The sequence below is a fragment of the Sturnira hondurensis genome, unplaced genomic scaffold (assembly GCF_014824575.4).
Source record: "Sturnira hondurensis isolate 20B ecotype Veracruz unplaced genomic scaffold, ASM1482457v3 Scaffold0004474, whole genome shotgun sequence".
Taxonomy (NCBI): Eukaryota; Metazoa; Chordata; class Mammalia; order Chiroptera; family Phyllostomidae; genus Sturnira; species Sturnira hondurensis.
The window spans coordinates 4,366,646-4,385,266 of NW_028077105.1; the positions used below are offsets into that span (position 1 = coordinate 4,366,646).

Sequence of the window (18,621 nt, forward strand, 5' to 3'; positions counted from 1 at the left end):
ACACCAAGGGCATCATGCATGTGAGAATCCCAGTCTGAGTTGAGAGTGACTGAAGGAAGTTATAAGGACCCGTGTGAAAGGGATACTGTAGTGCAGTGAAAAGAACACAGGGCTGAGACACGGAAGCCAGGGGACGTTCATCTGTAACACAGGGAGCTGGGCTGGGTAACTTGGCCGGGACCCTCTGTCCTTGCCCCAACAGATAAATGTCCTTTGGCTCTGCCCGAGGAGGCTGGCTGGCTGCCTTACATCCAGGCGCTCTCTCACTTCTGGTTGGTTCTGCCAGTGAGGAGAACCCTTGGCAGAGATGGGAGGGATAGGGAAGGGAAGTCAAGGATTATACTTGGCCGTCCCTGTAAGGTCTCCAAAGGTCATGGCTCCTCCCGAGGACTCTTGTTTTCTCTGACTCTCCTCCCCCTGCACAAGGCAGAGTTCTTCAGGCTTGCACCCGTAGGCATGCACTACTCCTGTGGTCCTCCTATTCCCTGCCCACATCTGTGGCATCAGTACCCTTGTAAATGAACTCTCCTTGGATTAGCCCAATTTCAATGCTGCTAGAACTACTGAACTTGGTATTCCTGCTCTTCCTTCTCCAAAGTAATGATTCTTGGCTTCTTCCCATGACATTTAGATGGTGTGCACATGAACAGAAGAAAGAAGTCTGAGTTCCCTCCATTTTTTAAAAAAGTATAACTAACATCCACGATCACAAGTAAGAGAGCCGTCAAAAGTAAGTAAAATAAGACCAGAGCTTTATTTCCTTCTGAGGCAGTTAGTACACTGTCATACCAACAGGTCTGGGCTAGGCACTGTGCACCAAATACTTCCAAAAGACCCAAGACTTCTCACAAGCTGCAAACAAAGGTTACGTGTGGCAGTTCTGAAACCAGGCACTTGAAAACCACGAGGAATGGCGAACGACACATGGTAACTCCCAAATTAAAGAAGAGGGAGGTAAACTCAAAATAAAACATAGAACACCACTAACATAGATCTCCCAAAATAACAGAAGTGCAACACATGCTCTCATAAACCAAGAGTAACAATAACAACAACAACAAACCAGGAACAAAGGCAGAAATCTCCCAAATAAGTTTCCCGATGTATTACAAAAGGAAAAAAAAGGATATATATAAAAATAAAAAAGTCTGACAAACTAGTGCATAGTCAATTACCAATCACCAAGGTTTTCTTTCTCTCCCAAGCTCTACTGCCCCTCACACTAGCAGCACGTCTACAGGCTAAGAGCGTAGCAGCAAAACGTATTTCCCATTTGGCATTTACAAAATTAAATTACTGAATAAAAATATAAATCTTTTTATAAAACTATTTCATACAGTGACACCTTTTAGAGCAAGCTAACAAAAAAAACTCATAAAATGGTTTGGTACGAGAGATGTACTTCCAATGTTGTGAACCATAAATGAGCATTTACAATCTCGATTAGTTGCCCTGGGGCACTGAAACCAACATTTATAGTAATGCATTGTGTTTAGTGACTGAGAAAAGTGAAATATTGGAGGACCTTCTTGTGCGTAAAATTTCAAAAACCTCACTATGAAAAAAATATGGATCTGTTGGATCTTCTAGACTATAGGTAAATTGCTTTCTGTTTCAAAAAGATCTTCACTACCATCTTAACAACTGACTACAATTCATTACCTAATAATTTAGGTAAGACTGCTATTTATTTTTTTTAAAAAAATCATTTTAGTTGGCTGAAATCCGGTGAGACTTCGTCCAGCTAAACTGCACTTGGTGCCGGTCTCGACTGTTGTACCACAACAAAAATAGGTTCTTCTCCCATTTACGAAAAGTCCCACACAGAGGATGGCTGCACCCTACGCAGACCTGAAGTGTTCTGAAACCATAATGCTTCTGCGGGGGCATCTCACATGACCAGAGTCCGGGTGGAGAAGGCGTTCGCGTATTTCCGAGCCTGACCCGAAGCCGTCATCTGATCTTCCATCTTCCCACAGGACGCAGCTTCCCAGGCTCCGCTACAAGGCTGAAGAGGGAAAGACGAGGCAATAGCAAGGTCAGACCGAGAGCAGAGTCGAGCCCGCACGCGAAGGCCCAGTCCCAGCAGAGCAGCAGAGGGAATTCTGACCGCCAGGTAGCAAGTTATGAACGCCAGGGAGCCTCTGTCAGATAAAACCTTAACTCTCTGACAACCAGGGATCCAGCATTCTTTTTAAAATACTTTATTTTGTTTTATTTTTTATAGAGAGGGGAAGGGAGGAAGAAAGAGAGGGAGAGACATATTGATAGGAGAGAGAAACATTGATTGCTTGCCCTTTTGCGTACACTGAAAGGCACCCCGACTGGGGATTGAACCCGCAACCCAGGCACGTGCCCTGACCAGGAATCAGCCCATGACCTTTCGGTTTGCGGGTCATCACCCAACCAACTGAGCCACACCAGCCAGGGCAGGAGAGCTTACTTTTTAAAGACACACTGGAAGATATAGGAAAGGACTACTATCTAATGGCAGCATCCAGATCCAGTTCCCAAGTTTGGCACTTAACACACACGATCTCAGGTGCACAGCACAACTACCCTGCGAGGGAGGCCCATTCCCTCCTCAGCTGGGCAGGACACGGAGACGCCGAGTGGAGAGAACATGCCCAAGGCCGCTGTGAGGGCATGCAGGGAAGGGGCATCGAATCCAGGTCTGTCTTGAACAGCCCTGGTGGGAGCAGTTCATTCAAACTAAAATATATATTCCCTGTGCCTTACTTTGTTCTCCAAAGGATGTCAAATGCTTACAAAATAAAGCCATGAATGAGGCAGGGTCACAGGTAAATGTACTGAAAGTTAACCACATGAAGATGGGGAGAGATTTGTACACAAAACACTGGCCATGAAGTGCAATGTACCTGCTGGATGGAAACCTCAACCTGGGCCCTGAGCTCTCCAGCAGTCAGTGTAAAGAGGGAAATAAAAACACAAGCAGATATAAGATCTGATGTTTGAAAGCCCAAAACGAAATCAATGGTATTTATTTATTTATCTATTTATTTTAGAGAGAGGGGAAGAGAGGGAGAGAAACATCGATGTGAGAGAGAAATGTCACCATTTGGTTGCCTCTGAACCTGCAACCCAGGCATGTGCCCTGACCAGGAATGGAACCAGTGACCTTTCACTTTGCAGGACCCACCAACCAAGCCACACCAGTCAGGGCTGCATCGGCAGTTTTTAAAAAGCACAACTATTCCTGGTATTGATGTCAGAGATTTTGCTTTCCATGGAAGAAAACAACAACAAAAAAGGCCTCTGCTCTCTAAAGCTCCGAGTGCCCATTAGGAGATAAGATGAACACACGTGAAATAGGCAGAGCGATGCAGGCGGTGGGAAAGGAGCTGGGCCCAGGTGAGGAGGACGTGGGGGACACAGAGGAACGGCCAGGGCCATGCTCCAGGGCAGCGATTTTCAACCTTTTTTGTCTCATGGCACACACAGACTAATTTACTGCAATTCTGTGGTACACCAAGTACTATAGTTTTTGTTTATCCGACAAAATAATAGGTATAATTTTGATTCATTGACACCAGATGACTATTACTGTTATCATTTTATTTGACAATCTAAGAAAAAAGGTCTGTGCCCTGACTAAACACTCAGATATTGCATGTTTTAAAAATCCTCGTGGCACGCCAGGGTGCCTGCTGAGGCACACAGGTTGAAAATCGCTGCTGTTGGGACAGGGCAAGAGTAGGCAAGATTTAGGTAGACAGGGGAGAGAGGAGTGTAACCCAGGTGGAGAAATGGCATGAAAGGGCCAGGAGGCCGACATGTGTGCGTTGTTTGTGGGAGGGGCTGGGTGGGAGGGAGGGGAGGAGCAGAGTGGACTGAATGACAGCACCCAGCCGGCGGGCGCTACAGGCCTCCCCTGCTCCCAGTGCTTCACACGAGTCATCTCATCCAGTTCTCACACCGAACACATCACACATCGCATCTGTTTACAAACCAGGCAATTTCAAAGGAAGAGAGAATTTAGGGCATGTCCTCGAGGTCACCCAGCTAAGAAGTGAGAAGCAAGAATGCAAATTCGGGCCCTAGTAAGCATAAGATGCTGCTTCTGTTCCAGCTCTTATCAGTGGAAAATGGTGGGCAGCAAGGCCTTGGAACGTAGGAAGAGTGTATATACGGTTTGTCGAGGTTGTCAGACTTTTAGCCAAGAGGTATGATAATTCTGAATGAGCGTGGTATCTGTATGGTGATGGGGTTTCCTCAGAGAGTGGCTGGAAAAAAATGTCAGTCACATAAGGTTTCTAGTACCTTGTGTCTAACTTGGGAACTTTCATGGGGCACAAACTGGGTTTGCCCACTTCCACCCGATCGGCCATGCCATCTCACCACCAATGTCAAGGGCACTGGCCGTGTTTGCACGTTTACTCTGCTCAGAGGATGGACGTGGAACCAGAACTACTGTGTGGCAAGGTGGAGTGTCGCAGAGTTTTCCTGGAGCTGTGGTTCACAAGGATGACAGGACAAACATGACAGAGGGCCTGACTCTGCCACTGAGCCACACTGAATGTTCTCCTGAACAAAGGTCACCAGGGTGGTTACAGCTCTCTACGAAGTGGTTCTGAATAAGGGATGTTTCTCTGGTGTGTATCTGTCCACCAAATTTCCTATTTTAGTTTAGTCATGGTGTATATGTTGTTGCTAAAATTTCTCAGTGCAGCACCAAAACACCAAATTGACACACAGAAAAACCCAGTTAGGAAAAGTGTAATGTGGTCCTTTCAAAACTGGAGCTTGTGTTTTCGGTCACTGCAGCGACGTGAATGTGGCATCCAGTGACCACTGTGTAGTGCTAGGCAAGGCTCAGGGCCAACAGGGCACAGAGAACACAGCACGTGGATCTCAAAGAACAAGTGACCAGAGAAGCAGCAAAAGGAGACATCTCAGTACACTAATATCCTGTAGGTAAGTCTAAAATTACACGGGATACACCCAAAGACCAAAGACACACATTTGGGAAGACTGCGTGCAGACACGTGGAGGGGACAGGGAGTGAGAGCAGGAGCAGAGATAAAGCTGAGGAGCACGGAAGGAGGCTTTTGTTTTTCACTGGTCGAGAATTTTCCCACTTAGCTGTGCTTCAATTAATAGGGAATTAATTTTTTAAATGTGTAAACTAAGTATCCTAAAACACTATGTTGAGACTGTTATGATTGTTTTACCATGCTTCTTGGTAAAAGTCAAGTTCTGATTCTTGGCATCCCGGTACTGAAGTTAATTCAGAATTGCCACAATGAGTTCTGAAGATTCTCATACCAAGTGTTATGGGTTTGATACATTTCCAACTTGAAACGGGACTTCCGTTCTTGTTGGGCCTCCCCCCGATCATCACTGTGTTCCTGTGGGCTCCTCCTCCAGGGCCGGATATTGAAGACAAGATCAGTAGATTGAAGGCACCACGTATTTGTAATTAGGGTTTTGAGAAAACTTTTCAGGAGCTTCTCTTACATCAAATGGAATTTACCAAGAAATAGATCAAGTTGATGGAAATGTTCCAACTCCAGAAAGCAGAGCATTTCAGGGGCATATAAGCCCTGAAGCTCAGGGCTTGGGAGGGGTGAGATGACTCAAAACACCTGAATCTCCCGGTGTAGACAGACACCGGGACACAGTAGCCACTGTGTACGAGAGTCTGGGTGCTGAACAAAAAGCCAGCAGAGAAGCGTGTGGGTGCCTCCTTTCCTGCACTATGAGAGCACAAAGCAAGCACTTCTTACAACAATGCATGAATAAGACTGGCCAGAGTGGACACATCCCCATGCTTTGGCATGGAAGCCAGAGCAGAAGGCCAGGTACTTGGGTAAGAAAAGAAACACTCCAATCCAACAGCCCAAAGGGCAGCTGCCTGCTCTTCTGCCATTTCCGTCTCTTTCCTTACCCTGAAGCCCTGGGGCCCTGGGCCAATTTCTCAAGCAGACAGAAGAGTTTGACAAACAAGGATTAAATGTCTTTGTGCTGGAAGAATATTTTTTAATACTGTCATGTAGATCTTTGTGCAGCCTCCCTATTCCCTCGCTTTAAAATTTAGTTTCATTTACAATAAAGAATTCATAAGAATTCCAGATTTGTGCAGGTGAATTCTTGTGAAATTATGAACACACAGGACTATTGCAGGCATGTCACTCTACCCAGATTCATTTCAGCATCAATAATCCTACCACACATCCCCCTGCTCTTGCCTGGGAGTCACCTTCCTTATCCTGTAATCTGTCTTTAATTGCCCCTGGGCAGAAGCGAACTGTAAGTAGACTGTCAAAAGCTTTAACTGGGATATCCTGCTAAAGCACTTTAAATAAATACTCATATCCTTTGCAGAAAACAGAAGACATAAAAGGAGACAAGACCAGGTTCGCAGGTGGTTTTCTGTCAGATTATATTCATACTTTTCATCTAGACTATGAACAGTTTTTCTCATCATGCTGAACAACTATTACGACTACTACTATTATATTCATACAGCAACTTCACACCAGAGCTACTGATATCAAAAGCAAAGTATGTGCTCTACAATTCAGAGGCCTAATAAGAATTCTGCATATATCATCAAAAATGATTTGGTAACACCAAGGCAGCTTGTGAGATGGCATGTTTTTCTTTTACTGCTTTGTTTTTTAATAAGCAGATATGAATAATGTCCAAAAGAGTAAAAAAAAGAATGATCTGATTATTCTGTTTAACCCATTTGAGGAAAATACTTGGACTAAAACTCTAAAAGTCAGAATTCCTTCCCAAAGGGGCATCTTTGGACAATGTGTTAGCTGTAAGAGCTAACACAGAAATCTTCACTTGCACCTTGAATGTCAGAGATGAACCTGAGGTGAACAGTCACTAAGACAAGGTTCATGTTCACCAAACTTTCCCATGCATAAATGCTACCCTATGCATACAGACACGAAAGCATTAAATGTCCCCTGGGTCAAAGAAAAGAGCCCTGAAGTTAGGGGACAGAAGGTCCAGGTGGTGACAGGGAGTTGCCCAATCCACCAGTACCTCCACCTCCCACCGGAGCCTAAGCTAGCAAGTTCTAACAGGCAGGGACTTCGCCTAAATGTGGAGTTTGTCCCAGACAAACTAGGGGTCTCTTCCCTTATATGTTTATAGACTTTCCAACAATTTACTTCACATAGCCTAGGGTGTCACAAATTTTTAGGAGAATAGCTCTTTCCTCAGTCACCTATCCGTTCCAGACTATTAAGATTAAGACAAGTGCCAAACTGCTCCAAAGCAAGTCTGTCTTTGCTGGCCAGAGGTGGCTTCAACATCATAGTGTTTACCAAACCAAACCAAACCAAACCAAACCAAAAGGCCACACATATCCAGGGCAGGTCACGATGCAGTGGAGAGCCTGACATACCTTCCCATTCATTTAGCCTTTCTCAGGTCAACCCCAAAACTATACTCAGTAAATTTGCCTAATTTACTTATTAAAAAAATTTATTGAATCTTATTAGGGTAACATTGGTTAAGAAAATTACGTAGGTTTCAAGTTTACAACTCTATTAATACATCATCTGTATATTGTATCGTGTGTTCACCACCCGAAGTCAAGTCTCCTTCCAACACCATTTATCTCCTCTTTACCCTCTTCTATCTCCCCTACCCACCAGACTTGAGTAATTCAGAACATATATTAAAAGCAGGTTGCTGACATACTACTGACAGCTAAGTAAATTCTTGCCAGGACAAGTGGAAAAAAGTGACCCAAAGAGAGCACCAAATGCATGTATACGTATCCTGGGTGGGGAGAGGCAGGTCAACTAGAGCACCCTGTACTCAAAACTGCCTGGAAGGCTCTGTGTCACACGAGACTGTTTTGTATCTGTTGACATGCCAACACAAGCAGAAAAATAGAGAAAACCCAGTCAATCAGTTGTTTCATCTCCATAACACCAAAGATATGACTACCTTTATTTCAGGAATCAGTTGAATCAGCTATCTCTTTTGGTGACCCACTGACACAGTTCTGCGAGAGGGGAACAGGGAATGAGAAAGCGTGTGCTAGAGGAAATAAGACAGCACAGGGCAAGGAGACGGGCCCTTGCTGAGGCCTCCTTGCCTGTGTTTCACGAATAAGGCTGCACTGGCCTTTGCCTAGTTAACAGACACCACCAATGAACACTGGCAAGTGGGCTGCATTTTGAAAGCATCATTGTGTCCATTTGGACTGCACAGCAACCTTGGATGATGAGGGAAGGATGGACTATAATCCTAATCCATGGACAAGAGCCTTTTGGTCTGAAGAGGTTAATGAATGAAAGACATGCAGTTAGAAAATGGTGATACCTAGACCAGAGCCCAGGCCCTTGGTGGCTGCATTTTATTTTATTGCCTGTAATCTATTACACTCCTCAGCAACACCGATCATGCAAAAAGGTTCACCCCATTTTAAAAAAATTGTAAGTAATTCTCTAAAATAGGAGCAATCCCAAACACATGCAATTGAAAAGTGAGTTTCAGTTGCTTACAACAATATTTTAAAATTCACTGATGCTGTGCAAATGTGTTTAAATAATAATGGCTGGAGAAATTTACTTAAGCTCACTTTTTAAAAAAGCAAGGCCATGGCAAGCTAAGTCAGGAAATTAAAATTTAAGGCTGTCACTCTGTGGTTACCAAAAAGAGGAAAGTGAGTGAGTAGAAAGCATATGAACACATCTTTTACACTTGGGTTTTAAATAGGAATAAAAGGAAATTATAATTTAAGAGAAAAATACAGAAGTTCAGAAGGCTTATAACTTAAGTAGTTTCGGATCTACTAATGAACATGTCAACCTTAAAAAGTGTTTGGTGGTAAAATGTATTTATTTCAAAATATAAAGCAAATTGAGAGCATACTGAGAAAATCAGGCACCGCTTTTCTCCTTGCTGAGAAGGGAGCTCATGTGTGTGCGCCTCGGGCGCTCTCTCAGGGTGATTTTTTTTTAGGCCACACCAAAGATACATTTTTATTGATTTTTAGAGAGCGAGAGGTAGGAAGAGAGAGAGAGAAACATCGATGTGAGAAGGAAACACCGATTAGTTGCCTCCCATGCACGCACCGACTGGGATCGAACCTGCAACCTAGGTATGTACCCTGACCAGGAATCAAAACCACAGCCTATTGTTGCCCTGGACAACACTCCAACCAACTGAGCCCCCAGCCAGTGCTCAGGGTAACTTTTGAAGAGTGCAAGGTTTCTCAGCTGAACGTGTTTGTCCTCACTTGTGATCATTTTTGAGCTTCTGGACTCCATCTGACCCCCACACAATGCGGAACAATGACTGCCCAGCAGGGAAATCTCACACATTCTGAGCTACAAAAAGACATAAATATCAAAGAGGTCTCAGAACATTTATGTTATGAATCCCTGCCTGCTTTTACAATTAAAGTTAAAGCACCTTAAAAAGAAAACAAGTCCAAATCATAACAAGATTATGCAGGCAGCACAAATTACTTTTGGAAAAAAATGAAGCATAAATCATTTTAAAACAAACCTAACGTTATGTGTGCATAATGGCTAACAACAGCTTCCAGTTAGGCATCACAGTTCATGTATTAGGGGATCTATGGAGAATTCCAACTTAGTAAAATCTGTTGCTTCTCACTGGCAACCCAATAACAAACAGGCACACTCAGCACCCTGCTTCTGGTCTCTACATACATAGAATGGTCAGGGCATCTTGGGGAAATGGTTGGTTTCCAAGAAGAAAGGAAGGACATGTGGTTATTTCATTAAAGCCATTTAAGTGAAACAAAGTTAAAAATTCTGTTCTTCAATGGCTCCAGGCACATTTCAAGTGCTCAATGGCCACATGTGACTCCTGGCTGGAAGACTGGACAGCGGCACCTGGGGCGTTTCGGTCACTGCACAGCTTCTACTGGACGCTGGTTCAAAGATCGAGAGATTTGAGAGACTTAAGAATCAAATGCAATGTGTGAAACTGTCTCCATTTTGACCAAGCAAATAATAAATAGATTCTTTTCTGGAATAATGGGGAATCTTAAATATAGTCCAAGAATTAGAATATCAAGGAAGTATTCTTAATAATAATGTGTGAGAGCAGTATTAGGGTGTATAGGAAAATGTCTTTCCTTTTAGAGATACATAAAATAAAATGTTGTATTTTCTGGATTTTAGAATGCTTCATAAAAACTTGATGAAATCAATATGAAAAAATGTTAATAATTGGTAAATCTAAACTATAAAATAGTCTCTGTACTACTTCTATGTATGTTTGAGATTTATCACAATGAAACGTTAAACTCATAGCTTCTTGCATTTCCAATTTTAAAATTTTACATGTATTACACAAATTTCTGTATAAGCATGTTTATTTGCATGTACACTTGAAGGTGAACCATGAAAGCCCAGAATCTGGGCCTCAAAAACAGTAATTGTCCTGCTAACGTGTTATTGCCATACTTCATTAAGCCAGGGATAATTAACTACAGAACTGCACAGTCACTGTAGTCTTCAATAAACTGTCCTTAGATGTATCAAAATTATAAAATATTTTAGGAAGCATAATTAAAAGCACTCTGATAAAAATATATATTGTTTGGCTAAAAATCTCACTTAATATTTGATTTATTATCAGTACAGATTACAGAAGTAACAGGTTATCAAAAGTACTCTTAAGTCAAATAGCCATGTCATTTAGCAAAGGCACAACATATTCACTAATAGTCTCTCTGAGAAATCTATCTAATTAGGTCAAATTATCAATGGAAACACACAATAAAGTACTGTCTTAAAAAACCAAAATTACCAAATTGCATAAAACCTATATAAATATTGTTAAATTAGGATTATATTAAATATGGACAGTTATGTTTAAATATTTAAAATTACTTGATGCATTTTCCAATATTTATCATAAAACTTTGAAACATTTTAGAAATCACATATTTCTATGGTATCAGAAGCCAGATCTCCACGACACGAAACAAAGGAGATACCTGGTGTGCAGCATTCATCCATTTAATAAATATTTTTTAAAATAAGTTAGTTATCTATTATAAGAGATTATTAAAATATATTTGAGCACCATAAATCAGTAAACCACAAAGTGCAGATGGAAGCTCAACCCTAAAATCAACTTTCAGGTGTCAGTTATTTGAACTGAACACTAGTAGAACTGACAAATATCACCTTCACCCTGTGATGTGCAAACTTGGTGAATCTCCACACACAGACATCAGAATCTGTAGAGTGCCAAATGGGGCTCCCTCTTATGCTAGAAATCTAGATGAATAAAATAAAACTACTATTTAATTCTGAGTTTCAAAGAGAAGTAGTGTTTTCATGAAATGCAATATAAATATGTTAATAATAAAGTTCAATACTGATTTTTTAAAAAATGCAATAGCAATGAAAACTTGAACTTACAAAGTTGGACAACCAACATTTTATAAGTACAGCTGACCCTTTACAAGTGAAGATCAGTGTATATTTCTTGACACTCCCAAAACTCAGTTGTCCCTCGGTATCTGTGGGGAACTGTTCCAGGAACCCCATGGGTACCAAAATCCATGGATGCTCAAATCCTTTATGTAAAATGGTGTAGATCAATGCACACAGTTAGTCCTTTGCAATCACAGATTTAGTCACAGATTGAAAATACTGTTTTTGATCCAAGTTGGTTGAATCTGTGGGTACAAAACCCAAGGATACAGAGGGCCTACGATGATGAATTCATTGAAAAAAAATCTGTGTGTAAGTGGACCTGAGCAGTACAAAGTCATGTTGTCCCTGGGTCAACTATACTGACAACCCCCCAACTTTATACGTCATGTATTTTATATCAGTACCATGTTCAGCTCAATGGTTTTGGTTGAGCACTATTTGGTCATGCTAAAAGTTTTAGGTTTGATTTTAGAAAAATAACCAAGAATTTTAATGATAAATGTCCCCAAATATAATTACGCATTTGATCTTTCAAATTTAGAAATTTGAAATTTTTTATATACTACTATAAATGTAGGTTGAGTCCCGGGCAAAGTTACAAAACATACATAAAACTTAATCTAGCTTAAGAACAACACTTAGTCAAACTCTATGCTGTGGGAACCAAGGGCCAAGACATTTAGGAAAGAAGAGGGAAAGAAAAACTGAAAGGCATTTCCCTGGTGCCAGGATCAGCATGAGGTAGAATTCTGAAAGAGCCGCCTTTGCCTGACATCCTTCTAACTCATCTTCTGTGTCCCTTTTAGGCCTCGGTGGGGTTCGTGCCCTTTGCCATCTCCCAATCCTTTGTGATGCTCTGAATCTTCTGCAGAGGGGGCCCACCAAGGCCTGACCACCTCAGGCCCCGCTTCATGTTCCCCACAAGCACTGACGTTCCCTATCCATACTCCGGGCAACAGTCACCTTTCGCCAAAGCAGGTGGGTCACATAGCGGCCACAAGGAAAGCAATCGACTGAATGAAGCATCAAAATATGCCGGTAGCCCTTCCAGCTGTATTACTTGCATTGCATTATTTGTATCAGTTAAAAAACCATGCTACCTATCACAGATACTTACACAGGGAATGTTTTAAGATACTCACAATTTGGAGAGAGAAGGCCTACCACAAAGATAGGAAAGCCATTGAAAGAAAGGGCAAGCTCTCCTAGCACACATCCCACTATAGTGCACATAACTCACAGTCCAAACATGACTGTCTGCTTCGGAATCCAGGTTCTTTATATGCCCCAGGGTTTGTGAAGTTCCTCTCAGTGTAGCTCAGAGGGATGGAGGGGAAGGCTCTGCAGGTGGCTGGGTTTGGGGCTATTTAATGTTTGGCAACTGCTTTAAATAATTTAGGGAGGAAAATTTGCATTCTTATTTACATTTGGCACAGGATTAATTTGGAATTTGTTGTATTTCATCAACATACACCGACTTTAGAGTTTCAAAGGAAATCTCTTTTGATGTTAAAACCCAGCAGCAGAGGGTCAATAACAGGCTGACCACATGACATTGACACTTGACTTTCTTACTCTGATAGTCAGATAAACTGTAATTATTTTTAGTTAGTTCATTTCACACTTCATTTAAAATCTAAACAGTGTCTGAGTTTTGATGGAGCATAAAAAATTGGGGGGGGCAAAAAGTAAACTATGCCAATGAACTTTTTACATAATATTTAAAAGCAGGAGGTATTGACACTGTGTGATACATGACCTTAGTCTCAGACACAGTGACAAATGCTTCACTTCATCATGCATTGGGAACCTGCTCCCGGAAAAATTTCCATTGTGTTTCATATGAGTGGCAACGAGGAATTTAAGGGTTTTTTTTTTTTTTTAGATATCTAGAGTTGTTTAGGAATACTACTACTCTGCCCTGAACCATGTGGCTCAGTTGGTTGTGCATTGTCCAGCAAAGCAAAAGGTCACTGGTTTGATTCCTGGTCAGGGAACATGCCTGGGTTGCAGGTTTGGTCCCTGGTCAGGGCATGTACCATAAACAACTGATCGATATTTCTCTCTCACATCAATATTTCTGTCCCTCTCTTTCTTCCTCCCTTCCCCTCTCTCTAAAAATAAATTTTTAAAAAGTGCCACTCCTTTATGTCCAAAATCCTTCTAAAAAAATCAAAACAAAAAGTTTTTCCGTGAACGGCTTGTAAGAAACCAATAAGGGAATAGCAATTACCTGCAAGGGACTTGCCAGGGACCTGTTTTTAGGTACTGTGAATGCTTTGAGAACACTGTCTTCATCCTCTGATACTGGAGTCATTAAAACGGAACTGGTAAGAACATTCTAAAGGAAAAGAGAATAATTTGAAATTTAAATAGGGTTGGATAACGTGAGAGCCGACACAGTTCTGACACTGTAGAGAGTAGATGGCTGTGATGTGACACGTGTTAGTGGGAAGAAATGCAGGTATCTGCCGGAAATTCTCTCCTCGGTGAGCGAAAAGGAGAACTCAGCTGTGTCCTAGCCCCAACCCCGTGGCAGCAAGCACCAGCACGAAGACAAGTTAGGTGTGAGCTGGGTGCTCAGAAAACATCTGTGAAATGAATTACTGAACACCAGCTGTTAAAAATGAAAGATTTACTAATCTCTGGTGAGGGAATGACTTATTTTTATATATATTGGTACAAAATATTTCAGAGCTACAAATTAGTGGCAGTATAGTATAGTATAGCAGTTAAAAGGATGTCAATGAAAACTAGACTTTCTGAGTTGTAACCCAAGAACCCTACTTACAACAACATAATCTGGAGCAAGTAGCAAAGCCTCCCTGAGCCTCAGTTTCTCAGCTGGTATAATGGAAATGATGTTATCAACAGGTAAGGTTGTCAAGAGGCATAAATGAGTTAACGTATCTAAAGCTCTTAGAATAGCGCTTACCACTTAGTACATATTGAATAAATATTCACAATTGTTACTAGCTTTGATTCACCATAAAGGATAACCAACCATCCACAAATTACAAACTTTAAAAATGGGTAACTAAGTGTTATAAAGAAATGACCTATCAAGCCATGAGGAGACACGAAGGAATCAAAAGTACATATTATTAAGTGAAAGAAGCCAGCCCAAGAACACTATGTACTGTATGATTCCAACTATAAGACATTCCAGAAAAGGTAAAACCAAAGATCAGTTGTTGCCAAGGGCTGAGGGGGAAGATGGGATAAATAGGTGGCGCACAGAGAATCGTTAGTGCAGTGAAACTACTCTATCTGATATCCGTGCTATAGTGGTGGATGCACTTCATAACGCCTCTGCCCAAGGCAAGGCATACGCCTTTGGGTAATGCCATTCCCCCGAATGCATACCACCCCCGAATATAAACTATGAATTTTGGGTGATACGTCTAACAAAGGTACCACTCTAGTAGGGGATATTTCTAACAAGGAAAGCTGTGCATGTGTGGGGCGGTGTGTACATGGGAAAATCTCCATACCTTCTGCTCAGCTTTGCTGTGAGCCCAAAACGACTACAAAAATAAAGTCTATTAAAATGGTGGTGTCCAAAGCAATCCAATACAGGGTGCAGTAAGGAGCACCTACTTATAGACACTGCAGTTAGCACTACACTGCACAGGACCAACCAAGTGACAGTCTAACAAGGAGGACACACTATATTTAGAAGACAAATAAATAAATTAAAAAATACATAAAAATTAACATTTCATTTTTATGGAAAAATATATATTTAACAGCAGATTTTTTTAAGGACTTTCAAATCCTAAGACTATAAATAACCACAAAATCTACAATATAACAGAATCTACTTCCAACACATAAACAAAACCTCAACTTTATATTCAACATTAATCATAATGTGAGAGAATATCTGGAGCAGGGGTGAGCAACCCACGGCCAGCGGGCCGCCTATGGCTGAGGACGGCTATAAATATGGCCCAACACAAAATCATAAACTCATTAAAACCTTTTTGTTTGCTCATCAGTTTTCATTAGTATTTGTTCATTTAATGTGTGTCCCAGGAGAGCTCTTCTTCCAGCATGGCCTAGAGACGCCACTGGGTTGGACGCCCCTGCGGGTGCTGACACCACAGGAGCCCACACGCCACGCGGAGTTCTGCGAGGCACCCACAGCTCCCAGCACCGGCCTGCACTTACCGGCACATCTGCCACAGGCGAGGCCTGTGGGAACAGCTGAGTGCTCAGACTCTCCGCTTCCCACTGGCTGGAGCAGAAGAAGTTCCCCGCTTTATCAGTCGGAGATTCCACCTGAAAGCAAACAGGAAGGACTTCGTTGTTTCCAGAACCAGAATTTCCCATGAAACATTTACACCCAAGAGTAAATTTCTGTAAGATAAGGTCTAAGGAGCTAACATTTAACAAGGTAACTGTAATTGATGGCACTGTATTGTATAATTGAAATCTTCTAGGAGAGTAGTATTCAAATGTTCTCACCAAAAAAAGGGAAAACTGGTGAGGTGATGGATATGTTAATGAATTCAATGGGGGAGAATCCTTTCATAATGTACACACATATCAAATCATCATATTGTACACTTTAAATATTTTACAACTCTACTCATCCCATCTCAGTTAGGCTGGAATAAAACAGATAGATGAATAGATAATAAAAAGAACAGATCTATTTCTTTCATCTAAAAGAAATAAATAGATGTCTGGCCAGTCTTTTAAACACCTACCCTTATATACAAATAAATTCAAGAGCTACTATGTCTAACCTATTAGAAACATTTCTTGCCACCAAGCTAAAATTTTGGTCCTTGAAAGTTAGATTCCTTGTCTTTTATACTATGAATTAAAGATACTATTATTTTGATTTAAATTTAAATTCTCCATGACTTCTTGAAAGTTAAATATCTGTGTGTCAATTGTCTGTCCATCTATACGGCAGTGATGAAAGAATAGTTAAAAAGCTGCTTCCTTCTCTTTCTCTAGCTTCTCCAGCATGTTTCTGCTCAAAACGCGAAGTAGGTATTAGTGGCTCGGCCTACCACACGAAAGGCCACCAACCTGCCGTCTGGCAGTGCCTCTGAACAGCATCTGGGGTGGAAAGTGGGGCTGTTCCGCCGCGCTGACGCCGGCATACGGAACTGCCCCCGAGGAGTCAAGGGAGCAGGATGCGCAGCCTGTTCCTTGCAGAGGGGTCTTGGATTTACCTCTTGTTTGATCTTCTTCAGTAAAGGTGGTCCATTTTCCGGAAACTCAGTAACAATTCCAGATTCATCAGCTTCCTGTTTGATCACATCCTGTAGGTCTTCTACAAGATGAGACGGTGTCTGAGGCTGAAGGGAAGAGTAGGAATGTTGGCATCGGAGGAAAATTTGTGTCTGAACTCATGTACCAACTGAACCCAAGAACTTTACCAACACTTACTAGCATCTTCAGGGGACCATATTTAATTTCTTGAGCTGCAAGCGCATGCTTAAATGGTGTAGGGGTTCTCGGAGAGCTTTCTAGGATTGACCTTTTGATAGCTGGAGTTCTAAAACTTTAAAAAGAAAACAAGTGTTGGTTCAATAAAGAATGTATGTTCCTCACACTGCTCCACCTACTATATTTAGTATTTTTCTACTAAACACAACAGACTGTTATTGATACGAAATTGGGTATGGCGATTACTCATACATGTATTGTTAAGAAAAAGATATTAAATATATTACATATTTTCAAATACACTAAAGTACTGTACCCCATAAGACTATTAAAATATTTCCCATCTTTTTCCAATTGATCTGAAGACACCCATACTGGCTCAGGTCTTTAAAAGGACCATAAGCATCGTGAAGATCTGATGTCACTTACCAATCCATTTTATCTATTCATTCAAACAGGACCCACCATAGAAAACACGTTAATCTTTTACGACATATTTATTGTACTTGAAAATAATCAGATGAAAGGTTTTTGAGGTTTTCATATTGAGCTTCTCTGACATTCTTTGAATGTGTTAAGCCTTTATTAAATATAAACGACTGCTTAATCACTCTTAGGCTTCTAATCATATAATATTACTGGTGATGTCAGAAGAGGCCCTCTCTATGGATAAATTTCAAAAAGAAAAAAATAAGATTAAAATGATATGAACTGAAAAGAACCATACTCATTCTTATTCTGAGGCTTGTTATCAAAGAGAAAAGGTATTTTCAGTGAAGAAGAAAAGGCCTTGTTGGTCAAACAGAAAAACTGAGTGGAAAAGTTATATGAAAACTACCTCTGCATATATAGGAAAATTTGACGTGACCTTCAAAAGCTAGTTTAGTTTATCCTCTCACCATCCACCTCTAGGTACTTGTAAGAGGCCCAGGACAAACCTAGTCAATGTGGAATACACACACAAATGGAACAGACATTTGGGGACTATATTCCATTAATTAAGTAGGAGTAAATAAGATAAATAACTTCATTCTTGAACCAAGGACTTACATAGTATTTTCCTTTTGAGCTTTCACAGTCTGGTCTCTATGAAATGGAGTTGTAACAGTCAATTTGTGACCACTGAGAGGGGCGGAAGTTAAAGAAGGCGTTTCCAAGTCCAAGTTTTCATGATTGCTGGAAGGGTTTAAGAACTAAATATGGGAAGAAAAACAATTACTTCAACAGTCAGTCTTTATTCAGCCCAACTTAAAAATCATACCATGATAACAAGCAAGTATGTTTTACTGACCCATTATGTAAAATAATAAAGATGCTGACAATGTGTGGTATTTATTGGATGGGGTATTGTTTTATTTTAATTGAGCACCAAGATTTGGAGTGTGACTTCCAAGAAACAAAATCGAGGGTCAATGCTGGGAAACTTGCAAAATCCTAAGAAAATATTGCCAAAAAATGGCACTTGCCATTAAAGAAACGAGATGCACTCTTACACTGAGACTAAAAGCATTACCAAAGTGATTTTTTTGGAAAGTAATGATTGTTTCTCTCTTATACTCTGTTTTTCTCTCTTTAATGATCTATGAGACATTATTATAGAAAGTTTACATTGTATGAAAAAGTTTACATTGTGTTGAATAATGAATGGGTAGTGTCTCTTAGAACACTAATATTCTGGGAAAATAATAGGTGTTCCTCAAACAGTTCCAATGTAAAATAAGTTTGGGAAACACACATATCATAATCTCCTTCTGGAAATTCACAGTATCCATCAGTGTATTAAAAATTGTGGGAG

At 41.0% G+C, this 18,621-nt stretch overlaps 1 protein-coding gene across 4 annotated transcripts in view; it reads right to left on the reverse strand.

The window, feature by feature from the left end:
* Positions 1-735: 735 nt before the first annotated feature.
* The window catches only part of MYB (MYB proto-oncogene, transcription factor), a 34,217-nt gene continuing 16,331 nt past the window's right edge, over positions 736-18,621 (reverse strand). For 3 of the 4 annotated variants that reach the window (XM_037045699.1, XM_037045703.1, XM_037045700.1), the window contains 6 exons: positions 17,877-18,019; positions 16,827-16,941; positions 16,610-16,735; positions 15,591-15,701; positions 13,651-13,758; positions 736-2,008 (listed from right to left, as the gene is read on the reverse strand). In XM_037045699.1, coding sequence (XP_036901594.1) covers positions 1,892-2,008; positions 13,651-13,758; positions 15,591-15,701; positions 16,610-16,735; positions 16,827-16,941; positions 17,877-18,019 — 720 coding nt within the window. In that variant the 3' untranslated portion in view covers positions 736-1,891. The remainder of the gene's footprint in view (positions 2,009-13,650; positions 13,759-15,590; positions 15,702-16,609; positions 16,736-16,826; positions 16,942-17,876; positions 18,020-18,621) is intronic. The other variant, XM_037045702.1, reaches the window with a different exon arrangement.